The sequence below is a fragment of the Atractosteus spatula genome, chromosome 7, assembly GCF_055471065.1.
Source record: "Atractosteus spatula isolate fAtrSpa1 chromosome 7, fAtrSpa1.hap1, whole genome shotgun sequence".
In the NCBI taxonomy this organism is placed as follows: Eukaryota; Metazoa; Chordata; class Actinopteri; order Semionotiformes; family Lepisosteidae; genus Atractosteus; species Atractosteus spatula.
In genome coordinates this window covers 33,286,912-33,306,510 of record NC_142712.1, presented here as the reverse complement: position 1 = coordinate 33,306,510, position 19,599 = coordinate 33,286,912, and the positions used below count along the sequence as shown (strand labels likewise).

The 19,599-nt window shown below is 42.4% G+C and overlaps 1 protein-coding gene across 1 annotated transcript in view; it reads left to right on the top strand.

Moving 5' to 3' along the window:
• The window catches only part of elapor1 (endosome-lysosome associated apoptosis and autophagy regulator 1), a 42,137-nt gene that overhangs the window by 3,293 nt on the left and 19,245 nt on the right, over nt 1-19,599 (top strand). Inside the window, exons 2-4 of the mRNA XM_088920981.1 lie at nt 15,119-15,239; nt 17,677-17,863; nt 18,688-18,835. Of these exons, the coding sequence (XP_088777107.1) occupies nt 15,119-15,239; nt 17,677-17,863; nt 18,688-18,835 (456 nt within the window). The remainder of the gene's footprint in view (nt 1-15,118; nt 15,240-17,676; nt 17,864-18,687; nt 18,836-19,599) is intronic.

The following is a 19,599-nucleotide window of genomic DNA, read 5'->3' as shown; positions in this document are numbered from 1 at the left end:
TTTTAGCCTGGAGCTGCCTTAAATGTCACAACCTGGCCTGCAATGGAAGAACACAAAACTGCAGTGTTCCTAGTGTGCTTCACAACTGATATAACTGGAAACAGCTCTCATTTGCATTTAGACAGGGGTGATTCATACTGCTTAGTACGTTGTCCTGAAGTTTTCTTTGTGTAGGATTTTCATGCTGTTTGTGTGATAAATTGGCGGTGCATGGTGTACTTAGACACATCTAAGTCTCCGCATCTATTAAACAAAACTAGTGTTAAAAATGACACCCAGCTACACTAACCCTTCATCTGTCACTGCTGAAAAGATGAATTTAGACAGAAAAATAACTGCTGACTCCATCAGCTAATACTTCTTGGAGCAAAACGTGTGAAGGTACAGAAATCATATTTTGATATACAAAACGATGCATGTCTCAACTGCTTGACAGAACAGACTGCCAAAAGGGTAGTCAAGGTGGAAGCTTTTGATACGGCAATACTTCTGTAGAAATCTCAAGAATGTTACGCTGATGGGCTCAATTTATTTTGAATAAAGTAGCATTGTTTGTTGAGGATGGTCTCACTTTGCACTAGAGCTTTTTCATCTGTTCGGTTCATTCCAACCCTCTTAAAATGCCCTCTTAAAAAGTAAAAAGGGTGCCGATGTTAATCGCACCTGGTTTTTGAACACTTGTGAGTGTTCAGGTTAGAGTCTAAGTGAGAGGCTCAAAGGGGCTCAGTTCAGGTTTGTGTAGAAGTGTCAGTGTGGTGCTGGAGTTATAGTCTCCTACTGATCTTTGTAAACAGATGAATTAAAACACTTGGGTGAAATCTCAGACTACATGGTCCACAATTATCATGGAACATCAAAACTATAGAGTGGTACATTGGCTCGGTGGTTAGAATTGCTTCCTTGCACTGCTGGGCCCCTGGGTTCAATTCCTAGGGTGCTGTCTGTGTGGACATTACGTGTTTTCCTACTTGAATTTATATGTTCTCCCCATGTTTGAGTGGGATTCCTCTGGGTTCTCTGGTTTCCACCCAATGTCAAAAGACATGCAAGGAAAAGTGTCCCCAGTGTGAGTGTGTACATGTCCATATCTCTGTGTGTCCTGAGATGGACAGGCGTCATGTCTAGGGTGTATCCAGCCCTCCACTCATTGCTTGCTGGGATAGGGTTCGGCTCTCCTTGGACCCTGATTTGGATAAAGTGGTTGTAAAATGGATCGATGGATAAAAAAAATATTATTTAAAATTGAAAAATAATCGATTGAGGCGTCTTTTATTTGTAATATCCTGTTTTTCTGAAGATGTTTCCTTATTTATTCTGAATTGTCCAAATCACATTGTTTCCCCCACTGTTTATAAACTGTTGCAGACTGTTAGGGAATTGTCATTAACCTGTTTGTGTAAGACTCTTAATCTCGTCAGTTTAGAGCAAAGACAACTGAAGAAACAATCCTGATGTGTTAAAGTCTACCCAGGTTCTGACTTTTCAACCATTAGCATGGAGACATCTGAAAGCTAAAAGGGAATACATTCTTAGACAGAGAATAGGAAAAACTTGTTTACCCAAACAGTGGTGGATGTCTGGAACAGGCTCTGTCAAGATGTGGCACGATGAAATTTTAGATCCGTTTAGCTGCTAAGTGAGCAGGATGAAATTGCACCTTTCTTAAATTGCAACTTTTTTTAATGTTGTCAAACACAAAAACTACAAACAGTTTGGGGTGAAGTGGTACCATGTGGCACAAATAGAGTAATGGAGTGTTTATAGGTTTTGGTGACCAAGACATAATGTTACAGAACTTCTCTCTTTCAAAAGCTAAATCAGCCATCTTTCCTGCTAACACAAGAGATCAAGCCTTCAGTAGGAGAATGTGTCTACTGAGCTGCACATGTCTATTAAGAACTTAAATCATAAGAACGGATGTATATGGTTGTAACACTGGAATGTTATTCTAAATATTTTTGTTTACCGTATAAGCTGTTGTTTTAAGTGGTTCAATACCAAAAAGATAGTTTGGGGGTTAAATAACACAAAGAATCAAACTTGAACACAGAATAATTGTAAATAATCCAAGTATTTGGTTCATTTTTGAAAAGCCTTCTTATCATTTGTTCTTTTGTCCTATAGTGAGTTATGGGGTATATTAAGCATAAGACTAGAAGCTGTGAATATTCTGAGTGCCCAGGAAACCGACACAAATAAAACATCTAGCTTATTTATAGATGAACAAATACATCTTCTGCCAGAGAAGGCCCAGAGAAAGCATCAGTGCTATAAAGTGAAAAGCTTTTATGTTCCATAAATACATGAAATAAACATTGATTTGTTGCAGCTGATGCATACCTCATCGTCATTTGTATTGGCAGAATAAGTGCGTCTGTGAGGCACGACTAGACCTGCTTTGCGCCTCTGGGGGCTACTGTATTGATCACTATCAGTTTAGATATCAATACTTCACAGAGGGTGAGAGAGTGTAACATTGTTGCTTCTCATGCTTGACTGGTCCGGCTTATTTCAGAGGCGCTAGCTGTGAGGTCATGGTGAGAGAGAGGTGATGTTGCCCTCCGCGCCCTGCATTAATGTTTCCTCACGCTGCCTGGAAAAGACTAATCAGGCCGCAATCTTCAGCAAGTCTAACTGGCATGGAAATCAGATGCAAAGCAGCCTTGGAAGGAAATCATCTGAAACCGTGGAATGCAAATGCCATTTCGGTGGTGGCAGTGGGTGACGGAGAACACGGTCTGTAAGTTGTCAGGCAGGCTGTAGCTTCTGCCTGTTTGCCCGAGGTGTTTGCTAAAGGCTGGAACTACTGCGGACTGTGGTCCAGCTGCAGAGTTTTAAGTTCTGACTCGGCTTACAGTGACCGGTGGCAACATCATTTAAGGAGACGCTCTTTACAGGGAGAGTTTTGAGGGTCTGGAACAAGTTACCAGCTGTGTTGTCGAAGCCAATAACTGGGTTTTCGATTCAGTTCAATTAAAGCATTAATAATAATAATTGCTTACACTTACATAGTGCTTTTCTGGACACTCCACTCAAAGCGCTTTACAGGTAATGGGGACTCTCCTCCACCACCACCAATTTGGATGATGTGACAGCAGCCATAGTGACCAGTACACTCACCACACATCAGCTATCAGTGGGGAGGAGAACAGAGTAATGAAGCCAGTTCATAGATGGGGATTATTAGGAGGCCATGATTGGTAAGGGCCAATGGGAAATTTGGCCAAGAAACGCCCTTGGATTTTTAATGACCCCAGATAGTCAGGACCTTGGTTTTACATCTCAGCCGAAGGACGGCGCCTGTTTACAGTATAGTGTCCCCGTCACTATAGTGGAGCATAAGGTCCCTCATGGGCAGCAGGGTGAGCGCCCCCTGCTGGCCCCACTAACACCTCTTCCAGCAGCAACCTTAGTTTTTCCCAGGAGATCTCCCATCCAGGTACTGACCAGGCTCACACCTGCTGAGCTTCAGTTAGCTGCCAGTTGTAAGCTGCAGAGTGATATGGCTGCTGGCTTTGTTGCTTTATTGTCCTCTGGGGAAAAAAGGTTTTAGGGCACAGTCCCATACAACATTACAACAAGGAAGAGAAACATTACCAACAGAGAAGACAGTACTGCAGTGTTACAGATATTATTTCAATAAACAACTGAATGTGATCTTCAGACCATTTAGGTGCGAACGGCAAAATGATCTAAATGGGCCAAATAGCCACCTCTCGTTTGCAGACTTTGTTCAGCTCTTGTATAACCCAACAGGCTAGGTACAGTTCAGGAGTGATTTGAATGGGTTCCCGTTATCAGACAACAGAGCCTCCCTGCCAGTTATCACAGAAAAGGTTCATCTAAGCACACAGAAAGCACAGTACCTCCGTGGAGCATTAAGAGGCCAAGCAGAGGTCATCTAGGTAGAACTCCCCCTTCATCTCATCTGTCGCTTGGTAACAAGAGCAGAGTGACCTGCTCAGGTGTGATGATTACTTTAGTGTTATAGGATGCTGTGATTAATATATTTATATTGCTCTGCACATTGACAGATTGGTCTTGTTTCTAGATGCAATTTTGTGCTCTTGTTTGTGTTTGAATCCTCTTGATGTGTAGTGGCATTGCTGTTTTTCTTTGCTTTAACTGTTCATGCAATACAAAATTCAATAATAATGCATCAGTTTAATCCCTTTTTATGTTTCACAAGCTTCTGTTATTTATATACTGTATGTGCAGAATGCTTGATTTGTTTTTTAACTTTACGGCCTTGTTTAGGGTCATTTTATACAGACCGAAGTGTTAAATGTAGATTACATGAAATTATATGAAATCATGTGGGTGCTTTGTTGGTAGAATTAGTTTTATTTGTGCCCTGCAGCTCATGTAATGGATCAGCCTGTTATGCAGAGTTAGTCCTACCTGTCTGCTGCACTTCTGGAGGTTTTTAAGGCTCTTTCCCATGCGAAAACACAGCGTTCAATATGTAGTGTGTGAAGGCGGATTTGACAGGGTTGAATTGCAAGTTATAAAGTAATAAAGTAATAAAGTAATAAAATAATAATACACCAGCTAGATTCAAGCTTCATAGTAGGTGGGTAACCCCTGGGCAGTATAATGGCATGGCACTGCTGCCTTACGGCACTGGTTTCAGTTCCAGCCTGTGGCACCTTCTGTGTGGTGTTTGCAAGTTCTCCCCACACCACATGGTTTTCTCTGGGTGCTCCAGTTTTTTTCCAGCAGAGATACTGTATGTTGACTAAATTAATCTCCACGTTATAGTAAGAGGTCTGGCACAGTGATGCAGTGGTTAGCGTTGCTACCTCTAGGCCCTGGGTTCTGTTCCTGGGGTGCTGTGTGTGTGGAGATTGTGTGTTCCCTGTGTGTTTGTGTGGGGTTCCTCCAAAAGTGCAAAGACATACAGGTAGGGTAATTGTCTCCTGGGAAAATTGGCCTCAGTGTGAGTGAGTGTTTGTGTCTGCCCTGTGATGGACTGGCGTACCATCCAGGATGTAGCCTGCCTTGTACTTGCCAGGATAGGCTCCAGCTCCTCCGTATCCCTGAACTGGATGAAGCAGTTAGAAGATGGCTGGATTCTCCTACAATGGACTGAATTCCTGTCCAGGGTCTAGAACTGCCTTGCAGTTCTCAGTGCTTCTAGGCTCCAGGTTGCTGTCACCCTCCTCAGGAATAAGTGTCTTTCTGCTAATGGATGGAGTGGAACTGTTTTACCCCAGTGGCAATAACAGGAAAAGTAGGTCAGTAACCCTCTGAAAAAGGACATGGCGATGGACGGCTCAATCCCCGCTGTTGCAATTTGCACTTAGGATTATTTTAAACTGGGAACAGCAACAGAGAGATACTGTATATCATGTCTTACTGGAGGGTCAATAACTCTCCCATACATCTAATGAAATAATTACCCCCAGCTTGATCAATAATATGCTTCAATGGAGAAAATGTAGAAAGTACAAATTCAGTGCATTACTTATGTAAATATTAATATAATAATACATAATTCTTTTCACACAATAGATGCTATTATTATACATTATTAAAATCTGTACATTTTCTCTTTGTATTATGTATATATGTATATATACTGATGGAAAAAAGAAACGCAACACCTCCTCCTCCACACCCTGGCCCTCCCGTCTGCGTGGAACAGGCTGAAGAGTGACTCATCCGTGAAGAGGACCTGATGCCACTGCTGATGAGTCCATCGCAGCCTCTGTCTGGCCCAAGCCAGTCGGGTGTGACGTCTAGGAGGTGTGAGCAGGGGGCTTCTGACAGATTGCCTTGCTCTAAGGCCAGCAGCATGCAGCCTCACTGTCCTGTCACTGATGCGGGCATTGTGTCAGCTGGAATCTAAAACGATCTCTCAGATGGACCAGTCTGATGTGTCAGTCCTGCTCTGGTGTGGTCAACCGGATCTTGGACGGTCATCTGTCCTGCCGGTCTGCTGAAACCTTCTCTGCAGTCGGGACACAGTGGAGCGGCTCACTCCATAGTGCCTGGCAACGCTGGCACATGACATGCCTGCCTGCAGCATGCCAATGGCCCTCTCCCTTGCTTCTGCTGACATTCGAGGCATTGCGAAATGCACAGAAAACTGACTAAGTGTGGCCTTTTTCTTGCAGTGACCTAAGCTTTGAATTAAGGCCTTTTTAAAGGTGACCTGATCAGGCATTGTTCCACCTGGGCCTCATTGCGTAAAAATGCACCTAACAAGCTTTCATGTGATTGGTAAGTTGCAATGACTCACTGCACAAGCTGTATTGCTGGTCACAGGGCTTAAAACAAATGGACCACTTTTTGTGAAAGTACATAATCTATAACTATAGTATTCTCATTCCAGAAAATGTTGTGTTTCTTTTTTCCATCAGTATATATAGTACTTGTATACTATATATACTTGTATATTGATTAATGTATTTTAGTGGGTACTGTCATGCCGCATACACCGCCCAATGCTGTTGCGCTAATGTTTTGGGGTCATTGTGTTACAGCACTTACAGTAGGTAAGCAATTTGAAACTTAGAGAGAGATTTTGAAAGTTTATACATGGATAAATCATATATGTGGATCCATTTGACACACATCATAACATATTCACAACTTCCTTTTGAAATTTTGAAAGTCAGTTATCTTAAATAATCAATAATAATATATCCAAAGTATTTAATTATTCAACTGAGATGCCCACCTCTTTGCTAAATATTTTGGAGAATATTGTTTTTTAAAGGTGTCTCCAGTCCTAGTCCTGGAGAGTCCCCGTTAATTAGACTTATATGTCACATGTTGTCATTGGTGGGGACATTTATCTACATTGCTGATACAGATCGGCAAATCCCATGCATTATTGATCAATTCAGCAAGTGATTTGATCAATTGAGAGAACAGTGAATCTTGAGGGCTGGAGAGTACTTAGGTCTTGGGCCTAAATAATATTTTGAATAATTAGATTAACACATGCTTAATTGCATTTCACCCATTGAATTGATCACAGTCTTTAGATAGTGGTGATTTGACGGAGAACTCTTGGACCGGGGTGGAGACCCTGCGCGGTATGAAATAAATTCACCAGCTCCTATTGTTTGAGCTTTCCTTCTGTTCAAGCTTTTGTGTCTAGACTTGTTGATTCATGGAGAGTTAAAAGCTGCTCCCTTATCTGCTCTGTTAAAACACACTGGTCAGCTTCAAACACCATTTCCCTGATAGCTGTGAGAAAACCACATGTGTTTAAACAAGCACAAAGGAGTGTGACCGATTAAGCAGTTACCTAGAGCTGTATTAAGGTGACCTTGTTCAAAGGCAAATCCGATTCTTTTATTTTCTTGTGTATTTGTGCCCGTTTGTTGGTCATTCTGTGGATCTCCATATTTGTATCCATTCCGTCTTGATCTTGAAGAATATGGAAGCTTTTGCCCTTGGCTGTGCAATTCTAGGATTCTAGAATAGAAAGACTGGATCACAAGCGCAGCATGAAAATCTAGTCACGTGCCTTTGTAATCTTAATTACATCATTTTAACACGTAGTTTGTTCTCTTACGCCATTCCATAAACACTGGCAAACCATTTCAAAGAGGTTTTCCACATAATAAGCAGTTATTCAGATCTGGAATCACAGGTAAAGTTTCTGAACCATATTTAAGCATGCCCCTGCCACTGCCAGGACTGTCTTGACCCAGCTCTGCTCTGCTGACTTTTTTTCACCTTGAATTCTTGTAAAAGTTCAGAACGTGCCACTCCAGTGCACAGCAGTCTGTGAATATTTTCTTGTTCTCCTATTTATCTAGAGACCAACATTTATTTCCTTCTGCTCCTTTGAAGCCATTACTTTCCCTGATTAGCTCTACACCCTCCCCTTTCTCTTTCATGAAAGATCTAACTCTTTCATGAATGTCTGTGCTACTGCCTTATCTTACTTGAGCCTTAGTTAGACTTTTGGAATCCAGCTCAGTATTTCATGTGTCCATTGATGATCTTTCCTGCTTTCTCTGTCCAGCCCGTTGCCATTTCAATCCATCAGCTCAAATCATGATGCCACATGCTGGTACAAGCTCCAGTCTGTTCTGGAGCCTTCTGGAGCAAAGCAGGATACGCCCTGGACAGAACGCCAGTTCATCACAGGGCACACACAGAAATACACATACTCACACCAAGTGAAGTCAATTAACCTACCAGTGTCTTTGGACTGTGGGAGGAAGCCAGAGCTTGGATTCAACATTTTTTTTTTAATTTCCAGCACCCTGGAGAGTCCAAAGGCAGCCAATAGCATGGCCTATACAGGAATAGGATGTCTACAATACTGGCTGCGTCTAGCCAGCACTTTCAGCAAGTCTCTGTGTACTACATACAGTACAGTATATGTCTTGAGCTGTGATTTGACAAGTGCCTTCAATATGAGCCACTGTGTTGGGAAACAGAGGCTTGTGATATCCCGATCAGTCCCACAGTACAGCTTTTGTAGTGAAGCTGTGGAGACCAGTACCATGCCCCCTATAGGTATTGGAACAAAACAGTTAAAATTGCTGTTTTTGATGTATTCTCAAGCAATTCAGATTTGAGATGAGGAAATGAATATCAGGCCAAAGTATAGAGTATTTTGTCCCAAATTCTTTGCACGCAATATCTCCATCAAGTCTGCAACACATTGACATCACCAAACTCTTGGTTTGCTCTTTTGAGATGCTTTGCCAAGCCTTTGCTGCAGCCATTTTCAGTTGCTGTCTGAGGGGATTTCTGACTTCAGTCTCCTTTTCAGCAAGTGCAATTGATGCTTAATAGGATGCAGATGCTCAGCTGGATTCAGATCAGGACATTGACTTGGCCAGTCTGAGACTTTCCACTTTCTTCCCTCTGATGAACTCCTTGATTCGTTGGCAGTGTGTTGTGTGTCATTGCCTTGCTGCATAATGAGGCTGGTGGCATTGTCTTTGCATTGGCAGACAAGATGCGTCTTTACACATAGCAGCCATATCACACTGCAACTCACAACTGGCAGCCCAGTGAAGCTCAGCAGGTGTGAGCCTGGTCAATACCTGGATGGGAGACCTTCTTGAAAAAACTAAGGTTGCTGCTGGAAGAGGTGTTAGTGGAGCCAGCAGGGGGCACTCACCCTGCAGTCCATGTGGGTTCTAATGCCCCAGTATAGTGACGGGGACACTATACTGTAAAAAGGCGCCGTCCTTCGGATGAGACGTAAAACCGAGGTCCTGACTCTCTGCGGTCATTAAAAATCCCAGGGTGTTTCTCGAAAAGAGTAGGAGTGTATGCCCGGCATCCTGGCCAAATTTCCCATTGGCCCTTACCAATCATGGCCTCCTAATAATCCCCATCCTTCATTACTCTGCTCTCCTCCCCACTAATAGCTGATGAGTGATGAGCATTCTGGTGCATTATGGCTGCCGTCGCATCATCCAGGTGGGACTGCACATAGTGGTGGTGGAGGAGAGTCCCTATTACCTGTAAAGCGCTTTGAGTGGAGTGTCCAGAAAAGCGCTATATAAGTGTAAGCAATTATTAATTATTATTATTACTTCTAAAGTCATCCTGCTGCCACAATCATTAGTTACATCATGAACAAAGATGAGTGAGCTCCGAAGGTGGCCATGCTGCCCAGACCGAGACTACCTGCATGTTTCACAAATGAAGTGGTGCGTTGGGCTGTCTGCTGTTTGTTCCTTTCTCCACACTTTCACCTACCGTCTCTTTGGTAAACGTTTATCTTTGTCTCATCTGCCTACAACACTTTTTTCCAGACTTCTACTGGCTTATCTCTGTACGTTTTATCAAATTGTAATCTGGTCTTATAATAAAAAAGCATAGGGAGAGTGCTGGTGATTTCCAGGCAGTTGCTTAAATCCAGGCAAATGCTGTTGTGCAGAGAGCAATACAAAGATGGAGATCACACTTCAAAATGCAAGGGGTTTCCAAAAACACAGATTCAGACAGGTTCACAGCTGGGGAATCTGAGTGTAGACAAAGCCAGGGAGAATCTGGAATCACAGTTGGGAGACAAGCAGGAGGCTGGTGTACAGCACTGCACAACACAGCATAACACAGCACCACACAACACAGCAAAATACCACACCACACCACACCGCACCGAACCGCACTGCACTGCACAGCACAGCACAGCACAGCACAACACAGCACAGCTCTGTACCGCACAGCTCAACACCGCACTGCACTGCACCGCACAGCACAGCACAACACTGCACCGCACTGAACCACACTGCACTGCATAGCACAACACAGCACCACACAACACAGCACAACACCGCACCACACCAAACCGCACTGCACTGCACAGCACAGCACAACACAGGAAAGCACCGTACCGCACAGCACAACACCGCACAGCTCAACACCGCACTGCACTGCACAGCACAACACTGCACCGCACAGCACAACACAGCACTACACTGCACTGCACCGCACAGCACAGCACAACATTGCACCACACCAAACCGCACTGCACTGCACAGCACAATGCAGAACTGCACCGCACAGCACTGCTGACAGGACTCTCAGGGGGATAACTCATGATGACAGAGTGCTAGAGCAGGAGGAGGCAGGACTTTAAATACTACAGATATTAGTGCCAACTGCCCATTCCGTGTGCAGACAGTGACTTTATCAGACTGTGTGAAGCTGAGGGGGTGCGAGCCAACATTCACACGGTTTCTCTATTTTTGGTGACGATGAGAGATTTGCATCTTGCAGTGCAGCCTTTATAATTCTGCTGTCAAAGTCTTCAGCGAACAGTAGATTGCGATGCCTTCGCTCCTGCACTGTGGAGGCTGTTGGTGATGTCAGCCACAGTGGTTTTAAGAGTTTTTCTTCACAGCTCTGATCGTTTTTCTATAATGAACTGCAGTTCTGCTCGGCCAGCGTGGTTGTTGCCGATTGCTTAGTATACCAGTGGCTTTGTTCCCATTTTAAGATATTCCACATTGTTGAATTTGCTGGGCCCAGCTTCTGTGCTATGGTACTGATGGAATTCTTCTTTTCATTCTGCATCCAAATTGCATAGATATCCAAACCTCGTTGACAGTTCTCTAGTCCTCATGCTGGTTTAAGCCTACTGACTCCAAAGGCAGACACCAAACAGAAGAGCAAAGCTCTTCACATTCACAGCTTTTTTATGTTGCCCTATCAATGCAACAGGAAACACCAGACTAATACGAAACACCTGGCAGCCAACGGTCCCAAATGTCTATTATTTCAAAACTCCACAGTGTACAGTATAAGCACAGAAATACCCAGAAATAAAAGGAGAGATTCTGTACTTCTGCCTCACCTTCATCTTTTCATCTGAAATGTGACTTGCTTGAGTATACAGCAAAAATAGCCATTTTGACTTCACTGTTACCATTACCTGTGGTGGGAAGTGAATATTTGCATATCTGTGATGACACATTCAAAACTGAGCTGCAGAATGCAAACATTTTCACACAAAGAACAAACAACAATTATACAAACTGGCTGCCTGATAAGTCGTTTTCTATTTTATTTCAAGATGACCACAAGACCTTGAATTAATACCGAATTCTATTTGAAACTAAGGTCTATTACCGGAGTCTTCAAACAGATCATAGGAAAATTCACTGTGTAGATATGTGTTTTTGTAATTGTTCCAGGGGGATCATTAGCTTGGCTCACTGAGGTGGGGAGAAGGCCTGGTTTCTTGGAAATGAAGAAAGAACATTGTGTCTGCCTGACCTGTTGCCACGGTTTCACCTCATAAATACAGGGATCAGAGGACAGATGTGTTACAGAGTGTATTGTTTATGTACTGTATCTTGTAAGCCTAGCAAGGCTGGGATGTTGTTGTCTACAGGTAAGCCCTGTACCAGGTTGAAGGATTATCTGACCTGCATGAAAACAAATTTAGAAGGTTGCGTCATCCAGCTTTTTCAGTAGAACAAAGCATGTTTCATCCCGTGGGATATTGCTTCTGATGGGATTTTCTCCGCAGTGATAAGGACCTTGATTAAATCCAACCTTCGACATTACTGCAAGCTGCAGCCCAGCAGCTGCTGGTGGCTTTTTCGATTTGCTGGAGTCTCTTGCTTCTCCCTAGCAGGAACCTGCATCAGGTCAATACTCTAAACATATTGATTGGCCCAGATCAGCATTTCTTAAACTTCTGAAGGTTTAATGTGATGATATAATAGAAATGGAGAAAATGAACATGTGCGCAGTATAGTCTGGTAAATGTGGGTACGGTACTGTGACACAGACATGGCTGAGGAGACACGTGGTGTACAGACAATAAAGCTGTAAGACACAGTGCAGATCTCTCAGTGGTAAACGTTTATGGGTGTCAATTTGACAACATCCCTGGGACATACAGTTGCACACCAACCAGGAATCTGGGAAAGGTCTTTATGAATGCCCCACATGACTGCAGATCTGGTGTGTCTCCAGCCTAAAGTCCCAAAAGCATAGAGAGCAACCACCTTAACAACTTTGATTCTAAAGTTACCTTAAAGTCACATTTTTGCAATGTGCCTTGCAGAACGCTGTGACTGATTCCCATGAGTGACTGGCGTTGAATAGAATTATGTTTGGCTTCTCGTTGGGATCATTTTATATGCATATTCTATTTCATTTTTAGAATTTTTTTCTCTTTCTAAGTTGCTTATTGGTTTTCATTTCTATTGGGTGCATTGTGATGATTGCTCATGAAGAGAGTCTCAGAATACAGACTGGCTGACAGTTGCATGGAGATCTAACCGTGACTGCGGGTTACTGCTCGCAGCACCTGTCTAGGCTGTACTGTGCATTCACACAGGACATCTTTGGAACTCAAGCCCTGAAACTCTACACAAAGTTCCAGTGATTGTGTGTCAACTCAATAAAAACTAATAGCAAGCCCTTAAAAATAAATGTTTACCAGTTACCTTTCTCAAAAAGGTCCTAGCCTACTGTCTTACATTGTGATATTTCTCAAATATTTGCTCTGCATTTATTTTTAAATCGGTGCCAGTAAGTGTGGGGTTTTCTTTCTTCATCATAGCATCTATATTTCTCTCTGGCTAAAACTAGAAATGCAGAATTTCAGGTGAATGTTTTTCAAAGGATTATATGACCCCATCATTTTGTTTACTACCTCCTGAAGTGACATCATAGTAGGTTAAAGGGATTAGCCACTATGAACTCACAATGATCTCAAAGACTATACTGCAATCAGAACTGTTTTTCTGTGTTTTTGAGCTAGGTCTTCCCCATTATTGAAGGTGCTAGAAATGAATATTGCTGCAGGCATAGTTAAAGGACATCGGTTGTGTAAACAGTTACATTAAAGTTGCTCAACAAACAGATTGTGCCAAATGGCCATCACTTTGCTCTTTTGGTCTACGTTTCTGTGGTAAAGTATTTCTAAGAATTACTTCTTCCAAAATAGCAGCAGTTTACTACAGCTGTTTTAAGTATAGCATTTTTTTTTTAATACTTGCCATCCTTAGGTTAATGGGCTCTGGGAAAACTGACCCTGGTGTGAGTGTGGGTATGAATATGTCTGCGCTTTGGCTTTCTGTCTTGGCTGTGTTGGTGCTGTGATGGACTGGCATCCTGTCTAGGCTGTATCCTGCTGTGTGCCCATTGCTTGCTGGGATAGATTCTGGCCCCCCCAACGACCCTAGATTGCATGAAGTGGTTAGAAAATGGATGAATGGATGGAAAATCTGTGGCACTTAAAACAGTTTCAGAAAGGGACTTTGGCCTTTACCGTCTTTTAGATACTGTACCTGCATTGGAAACAACAGTGGCTAACAAGCTGTTGTTTGTACCACAAACGGAAAACCCAAACCTGTGGAAAAACGTGAAGAAGGGCAGCACTGTAAAGTCTGCAGCAATATAACTCGTTCTTTAGAAATTCTTGTCAGCTCTTGTATAGGTAAGTCAGCCTTCCTGAGCCACTGCCTGTTCCTGAGAGAGCTTGGGTAACATACACAGCCCCTTTGCGGAGATTAGAGAGAAGGGTGAGGCAGGTTCCTGGACAAATATTTATTAAGTGCTTTATTTAAAGAGGGGGTTGGCCATTTTTACTAAGGGCAAACAGACATCTTCCCCGAGCAGGATCAGTGTTTTGAGGCAGATTTTTACTGGTGTAATAGAGTGTACAAGGAAATTGATTACATTCCCTTTAGTTTTCGATGCCGGATTTATACAGTCATACAGTTGTTCCACACTCTTTCCAAAATAAAATAAAAAGATGTCAGAACCTTGCTGCACATTGTTGCCAGAACACCACAAAAGGTATGAGAAGAACAACATGCAAAACAGGCAATCCAGGCAACATTTCCAAACATATGACATTTCCAAGTTAAACTTTTTTTCTAATATGACATAACATACAGTTTTTATTTTTTATTTTTCATTTCTAAGGTTCTTTTATTTTAAGGTTTCTTTTATTTCTAAGGTGAGCAAACATCTGTCAGTTTATGCTCTTTGTAAATATAGTCTAGTAATTCTGGCGAGGTTCAAGGGGATTTCTAGCATAGCTTTCTGTAGAGTTGCATAGAAGGATTACTCAAGTAGAGTAAGAACCGTATTTGATTTGCACTTGATATTGGAGTAATGTGTATGAAACCTTTTGTAAACTTTCATGTTACAGATTGTTGGAGTATATTAGGAAAATTTAAAGATCTTTTTTTATTGACAAACCGATCACTGGGTGAAGGTTAGCTCAGTTCCTTGTCCCTTGTTTTGTCCCCCGGTATTGTACGGCAGTATTATCAAACCTGCGGACGTTAGATTTTAATATTCTCTTCATTACTTTCTTTTTTAGTTAGTGCGCTTGTCTCTAATGGATGGTACAAAATGCAAATAGTTTTTTTTCTGTGCTGATGTCAGAAATGCACCATTTTGTGGAATGTTGCCATTTATGATGAATAAATCGTCCCCACTAACACATGAACCAGGCTCCTGTCTTGTCTGTTTCAAGCAAGGAGGGACTGCATGAGTTCTCACTAGTGTTTAAACCTGTGTTTAAAGTGAGTGACTTGGATTACACATTCATGGGGTTAATCTCTGTCAAATCCATTCTGACTGGGCTATGCTGGGATGGGTCACACAGTTATGTTGTCATGCCATGCTGACAGTGTGTGTGTTGTGTGTCTTGCAGTCGGACTACCGCTTCGAGTACACGGAGTGCGACAGCCTGGGCTCGCGCTGGAGGGTGGCAGTGCCCCACACCCCTGGAATCTGCACCGGTCTTCCAGACCCCGTCAAGGGCACCCAGTGCTGTGAGTGACTGGCACCTGAGCTCTGCCTTTCTCTGTGGCCGACAGGCAGGCTGCTGAGGTCACCCCAGAGCTTAGACGTCGCCAGATCATTTATTTTAAAGGCAATGTTTTATATAAAACATGTACACTCGTTTCTTTCTGTAATAACCAAGAGCATATCTGTATTGTATCCCACAATGAGGGAAATGGAAGATGGAGGTTCCAACAGCAGAACACATGGCATCTCGGTCACTATGAGGATCGTTACTACAGGGCTGTGGTGTGGTAGATCTCCACGAAGAGCCATACCAAATGGCCACTGCTGGGAATTCTGGGGTTTAAATGAAAGCTTATTACCTGTATTACTGCTTTTGGCTAATACAGTAAGGCCATTTCCATGGTGCCACAGCACTGTGGTGACAGTGTTGTGAAAGCATATCACATTGTTTCCTTGAATTGTTTTAAATGCTGTGTCTGGGGGATCATGTCTTTGTTTTGTCATGTTTACCTCTAATTTACGCTATGACATACCATGCTGTTGCACCTACTGTTGGATTTACCTCAGCACTGTATTCACTGTGTTCAGGTAATATGATTACTTGACCCTATCACACCAGTGATGCATCATAGTGACTTCCTGTCATTTTTAGTGCTTTGAAAGTCTGCCCCAGCCCAGGACTCACATTTTGATATATCCTACAGCTTAAAATAACTCAATCTTTTTAGCTTTGAACAAAGATGACTATAGGTACTGGCAATATGCAAAATGTCAAACAGGAGCTAAAGAACACAAGCAGAAACTATGGTGAAGCGTAATTAGACCTGAGAACAGAAGGCGTTTTTTTGTTACACAAAGGCTATGGGTGTCTGGAACAAGCTGCTCTGCAAAATGTTTTAGACCAATAATTTGGCTTCCTTTAAGAATACAGCTGAAATAGATCCTCTATCAATTAGTTACTAGGAACCAAACTAGCTTAATGGTCTGAAGTGCCTCGTTTTGTTTGTAACCATTCTTATGTTCTTATGTACTTAATTAAGATTCTAAAAGGGTGGTGACACTGTTTCTTAATTTCACTCTATACAAGGGTGTTGCCTGCAGTCTGTTCGTGTTTATCTTGCAAACCTTTTCCTTTTTCTGCCAATGAGATTAAACAGGGATTTCCTCAGTTTTGGGTCCACCTAATCCCGCTGAAAAAAAAGCTTTGCTTTAATTCCAAACGTTAAAAAGAAAATGTTAAGCTCATTTTCCACAGCCACACCTTGTCTGGTACGATGAGCAAAGGTCACATGCATATGTGTCTTTCAAATTTTACTCTCTAAACTTTTAGACTTTTTCACAAAATGGTGTATTGTTGCTTCAATGAAAGTAGAAGCCTTCTTGAAACTTCTTGGTGTTGTGTATAATGTTAACCGATTTAACTGTATATTAGCCATGTGAAAAGAAACAGGTAATTAATTCTGTCAAAAAGTACAAAGGAAGAATAAAAAAAACATTTTAGGTATGGAGCCCTCCTTTCTGCTTTTCAGTGTGGAATTAACCTCAACTTGTTCCTTTGCAACCCACAAGCTCAAACGTTTTTCAACAATATGGGCTATCAGGACTCCCCACTCAAACCTCTATTAACAGTATGGGCTATTAGGGCTCCCAACTCAAACCTCTATTAACAATATGGGCTATCAGGGCTCCCCACTCGAACCTCTATTAACAATATGAGCTACTGTATCAGGGCTCCCCACTCGAACCTCTATTAACAATATGGGCTATCAGGGCTCCCCACTCAAACCTCTATTAACAATATGAGCTATCAGGGCTCTCCACTTGAAGCTCTTTCAACAATATGGGCTATCAGTGCTCCCAACTTGAATCTCTATTAACGATATGGGCTATCAGTGCTCCCAACTTGAATCTCTATTAACAATATGGGCTATCAGCGCTCCACACTCAAATCTCTATTAACAATAAGGGCTATCTAAAGAAAGAAGTATCTCGATTAAATAACACATTGATTAAGTACTTTTCATAAAGATGATTTTGTTAAAGCATTTTCAGTATCAAACATTTCCTGTTTAAGAATGAGGACAGAGTCAACTGAGTGCATAACTACTGTCCTGGAGCCCCTGCACTGGCTACCTGTAAAATTCTGCATTGACTATGAAATTCTATTGTTGATGCACATTATTATATACAGTATATATTACCATACCTACAGTATGTCTTGTCTGTCTGCCCAATTTAACCTTCCCAGATACCTGTCTCTTTGGCTTAAAGCTCTTTGTTCAAGAGCCTTTAACTCTTCAGTGCAGTTACTGAAATACAGTTTGTGCAGAGGTGCTTTGTCATGTTAGAGATTTAGTTTGCTTGGTTTATGTGCAGCGCTTTGCAATGTGCAGACATATTGGGTGCTGAATAATTAGATAGACGCTGGATGAATGTGACTGCGTTTTCTGCTTGCCTCAGCGTTCTCCTGCAAGGCGGGGGAGTTCCTGGAGATGAAGACCCAGTCGTGCGTGCCATGTGCCGCTGGAACATACTCCCTGGGGACGGGGGTCCGAGTGGACGAGTGGGATGCTGTGCCCCCGGGCTTCGTCACTCTGGGAAGCGACCTGGATGCAAACCCCTCCTCTTCCTACAGTAACTGCTCCCAGTGCGTGTTCTCCGGACAGGGGTTCAGAATTCCCCACCCTGTGTTTTTTTTTAATAATGAACTATAAATGGTCTTGTGCGTTTAATATTGTTCTGCTCCTGTTTGGAAATAACTTTCCAATACATTGATTAAGGTGTCTGGTGAATTATCAAAGTGATTTGTATTATGTTGTGTTGTGCAAAACAGGACACATATGCAGTTCACTAAAGATCAAGATCGTATTCTCATGGTAGACTAGAGTGAGTGTCATCCTCACTGCCTACAAGCGGTCAGGGAGATGTTAATAGACTGATGCCTGGAACAAGTGCATCTTCCCTGTGCTCCCCTGATCAGGTTGTAAATAAACCGATACTGGAAGTCGGTCTCGTCCTGCAAGGCTGTAACAAACAGATCTGTGGGGCCAGTGTCATCATCCCTGTGTTCCAGTGATCTTGTAGATTGTAATAGACTAATTCCTAGAACCTGTGCATCCTCATTGTGTGCGCAATTCTGGCTTGGGAGACTGTAAATGGACTGATCACTGAAACCCATGTTGCATTTCTGTCCTTGTCAGTGGGCTTATAGAAAAAACACATTTTTTTATGAAAGTAAAAACACTGAATAAGGTTCATTAAAGGTTTCACATCAAAACAACGTCTTAACCGGTATCCACCAGAACCCGATCTTGCCAAAAATGGTGTGCCAATTAGTCAAGGGGCACTGTAATAGATTGATTTGTGGAGCCTGTATTACATTTTAGGCATTGCAGGCTGGTACCCACCATGACATAACCTTGACAAAGGCTGCGACCATTAAATATCTGAAAAGAATGTGTGTGTTTACAGGTCAGCCTGGACTCCCAAGGGTGAATACATCGCATCCAACACGGACGAGTGCACGTCCACGCTGTCATACGCCGTCAACCTCAAACAGGCCGGCTTTGTCTCCTTCGAGTACCTCTACCCCGACAACAGCATCCTGTTCGAGTTCTACGTATGCATTGTTTTTGCATTTGACCAGCAATCCTTAATATTCCAGTAAAATGTTCAGACGCCGTTTGCTGGCTCGACCAGCTTGACTGACCTGTAAAAAATGTGTTGAAAGATCTAAAAGCTCACAGCACAGCTGAAGGCAACGATGAGACATGACAGCTACTGTGTAATTCTTGCATAAAAAATGCATTATTATCAATATAGCTATGCACTGTTTTGTCCAGTACAAATTTGGAGCAATTTGCTTGGTACTGTTATGAGCTCGACTGGCAGATATCAGCAGCCTCAACAGCATGAAACACTAGAACGTCTCTAAAGTATTTTACCTGTGAATGGAAGAAGCGGCTGTACTAATTATTTGTTTCTAAATGTATTTCTTTTGTGTGTTACAATATAAGTTGTTCATCTGCGCTGGTTAGCTGCAGGAGTAAGGTTTTTGGGAGAGGGAACACCATCCTGCTTGAATAATTTAAAAAACAGGGGAGAAACAGAGGCAACTTGATCGCCGTTTTATTCAGTCTTGCATTTGCCCAAATGGTAAAGATGTGAGCCCTTACCTGCCTGCTGTTCTAGGAGCAAATATTGTGGTGATAACAAAAATCAGGGCTAGTTCCTATACGCTAAAACAACTGATCTCTGTTACTGGATTATACAGTGGGACCGGAAACATTAGGGTTAGTTTGACCTTTTCTGATTGTTAAAAGCAGAACAGCCACAGTGCCAGAAGCTGTTTTTTTTATCAAGATTAACATTTCTGTAGCCTGA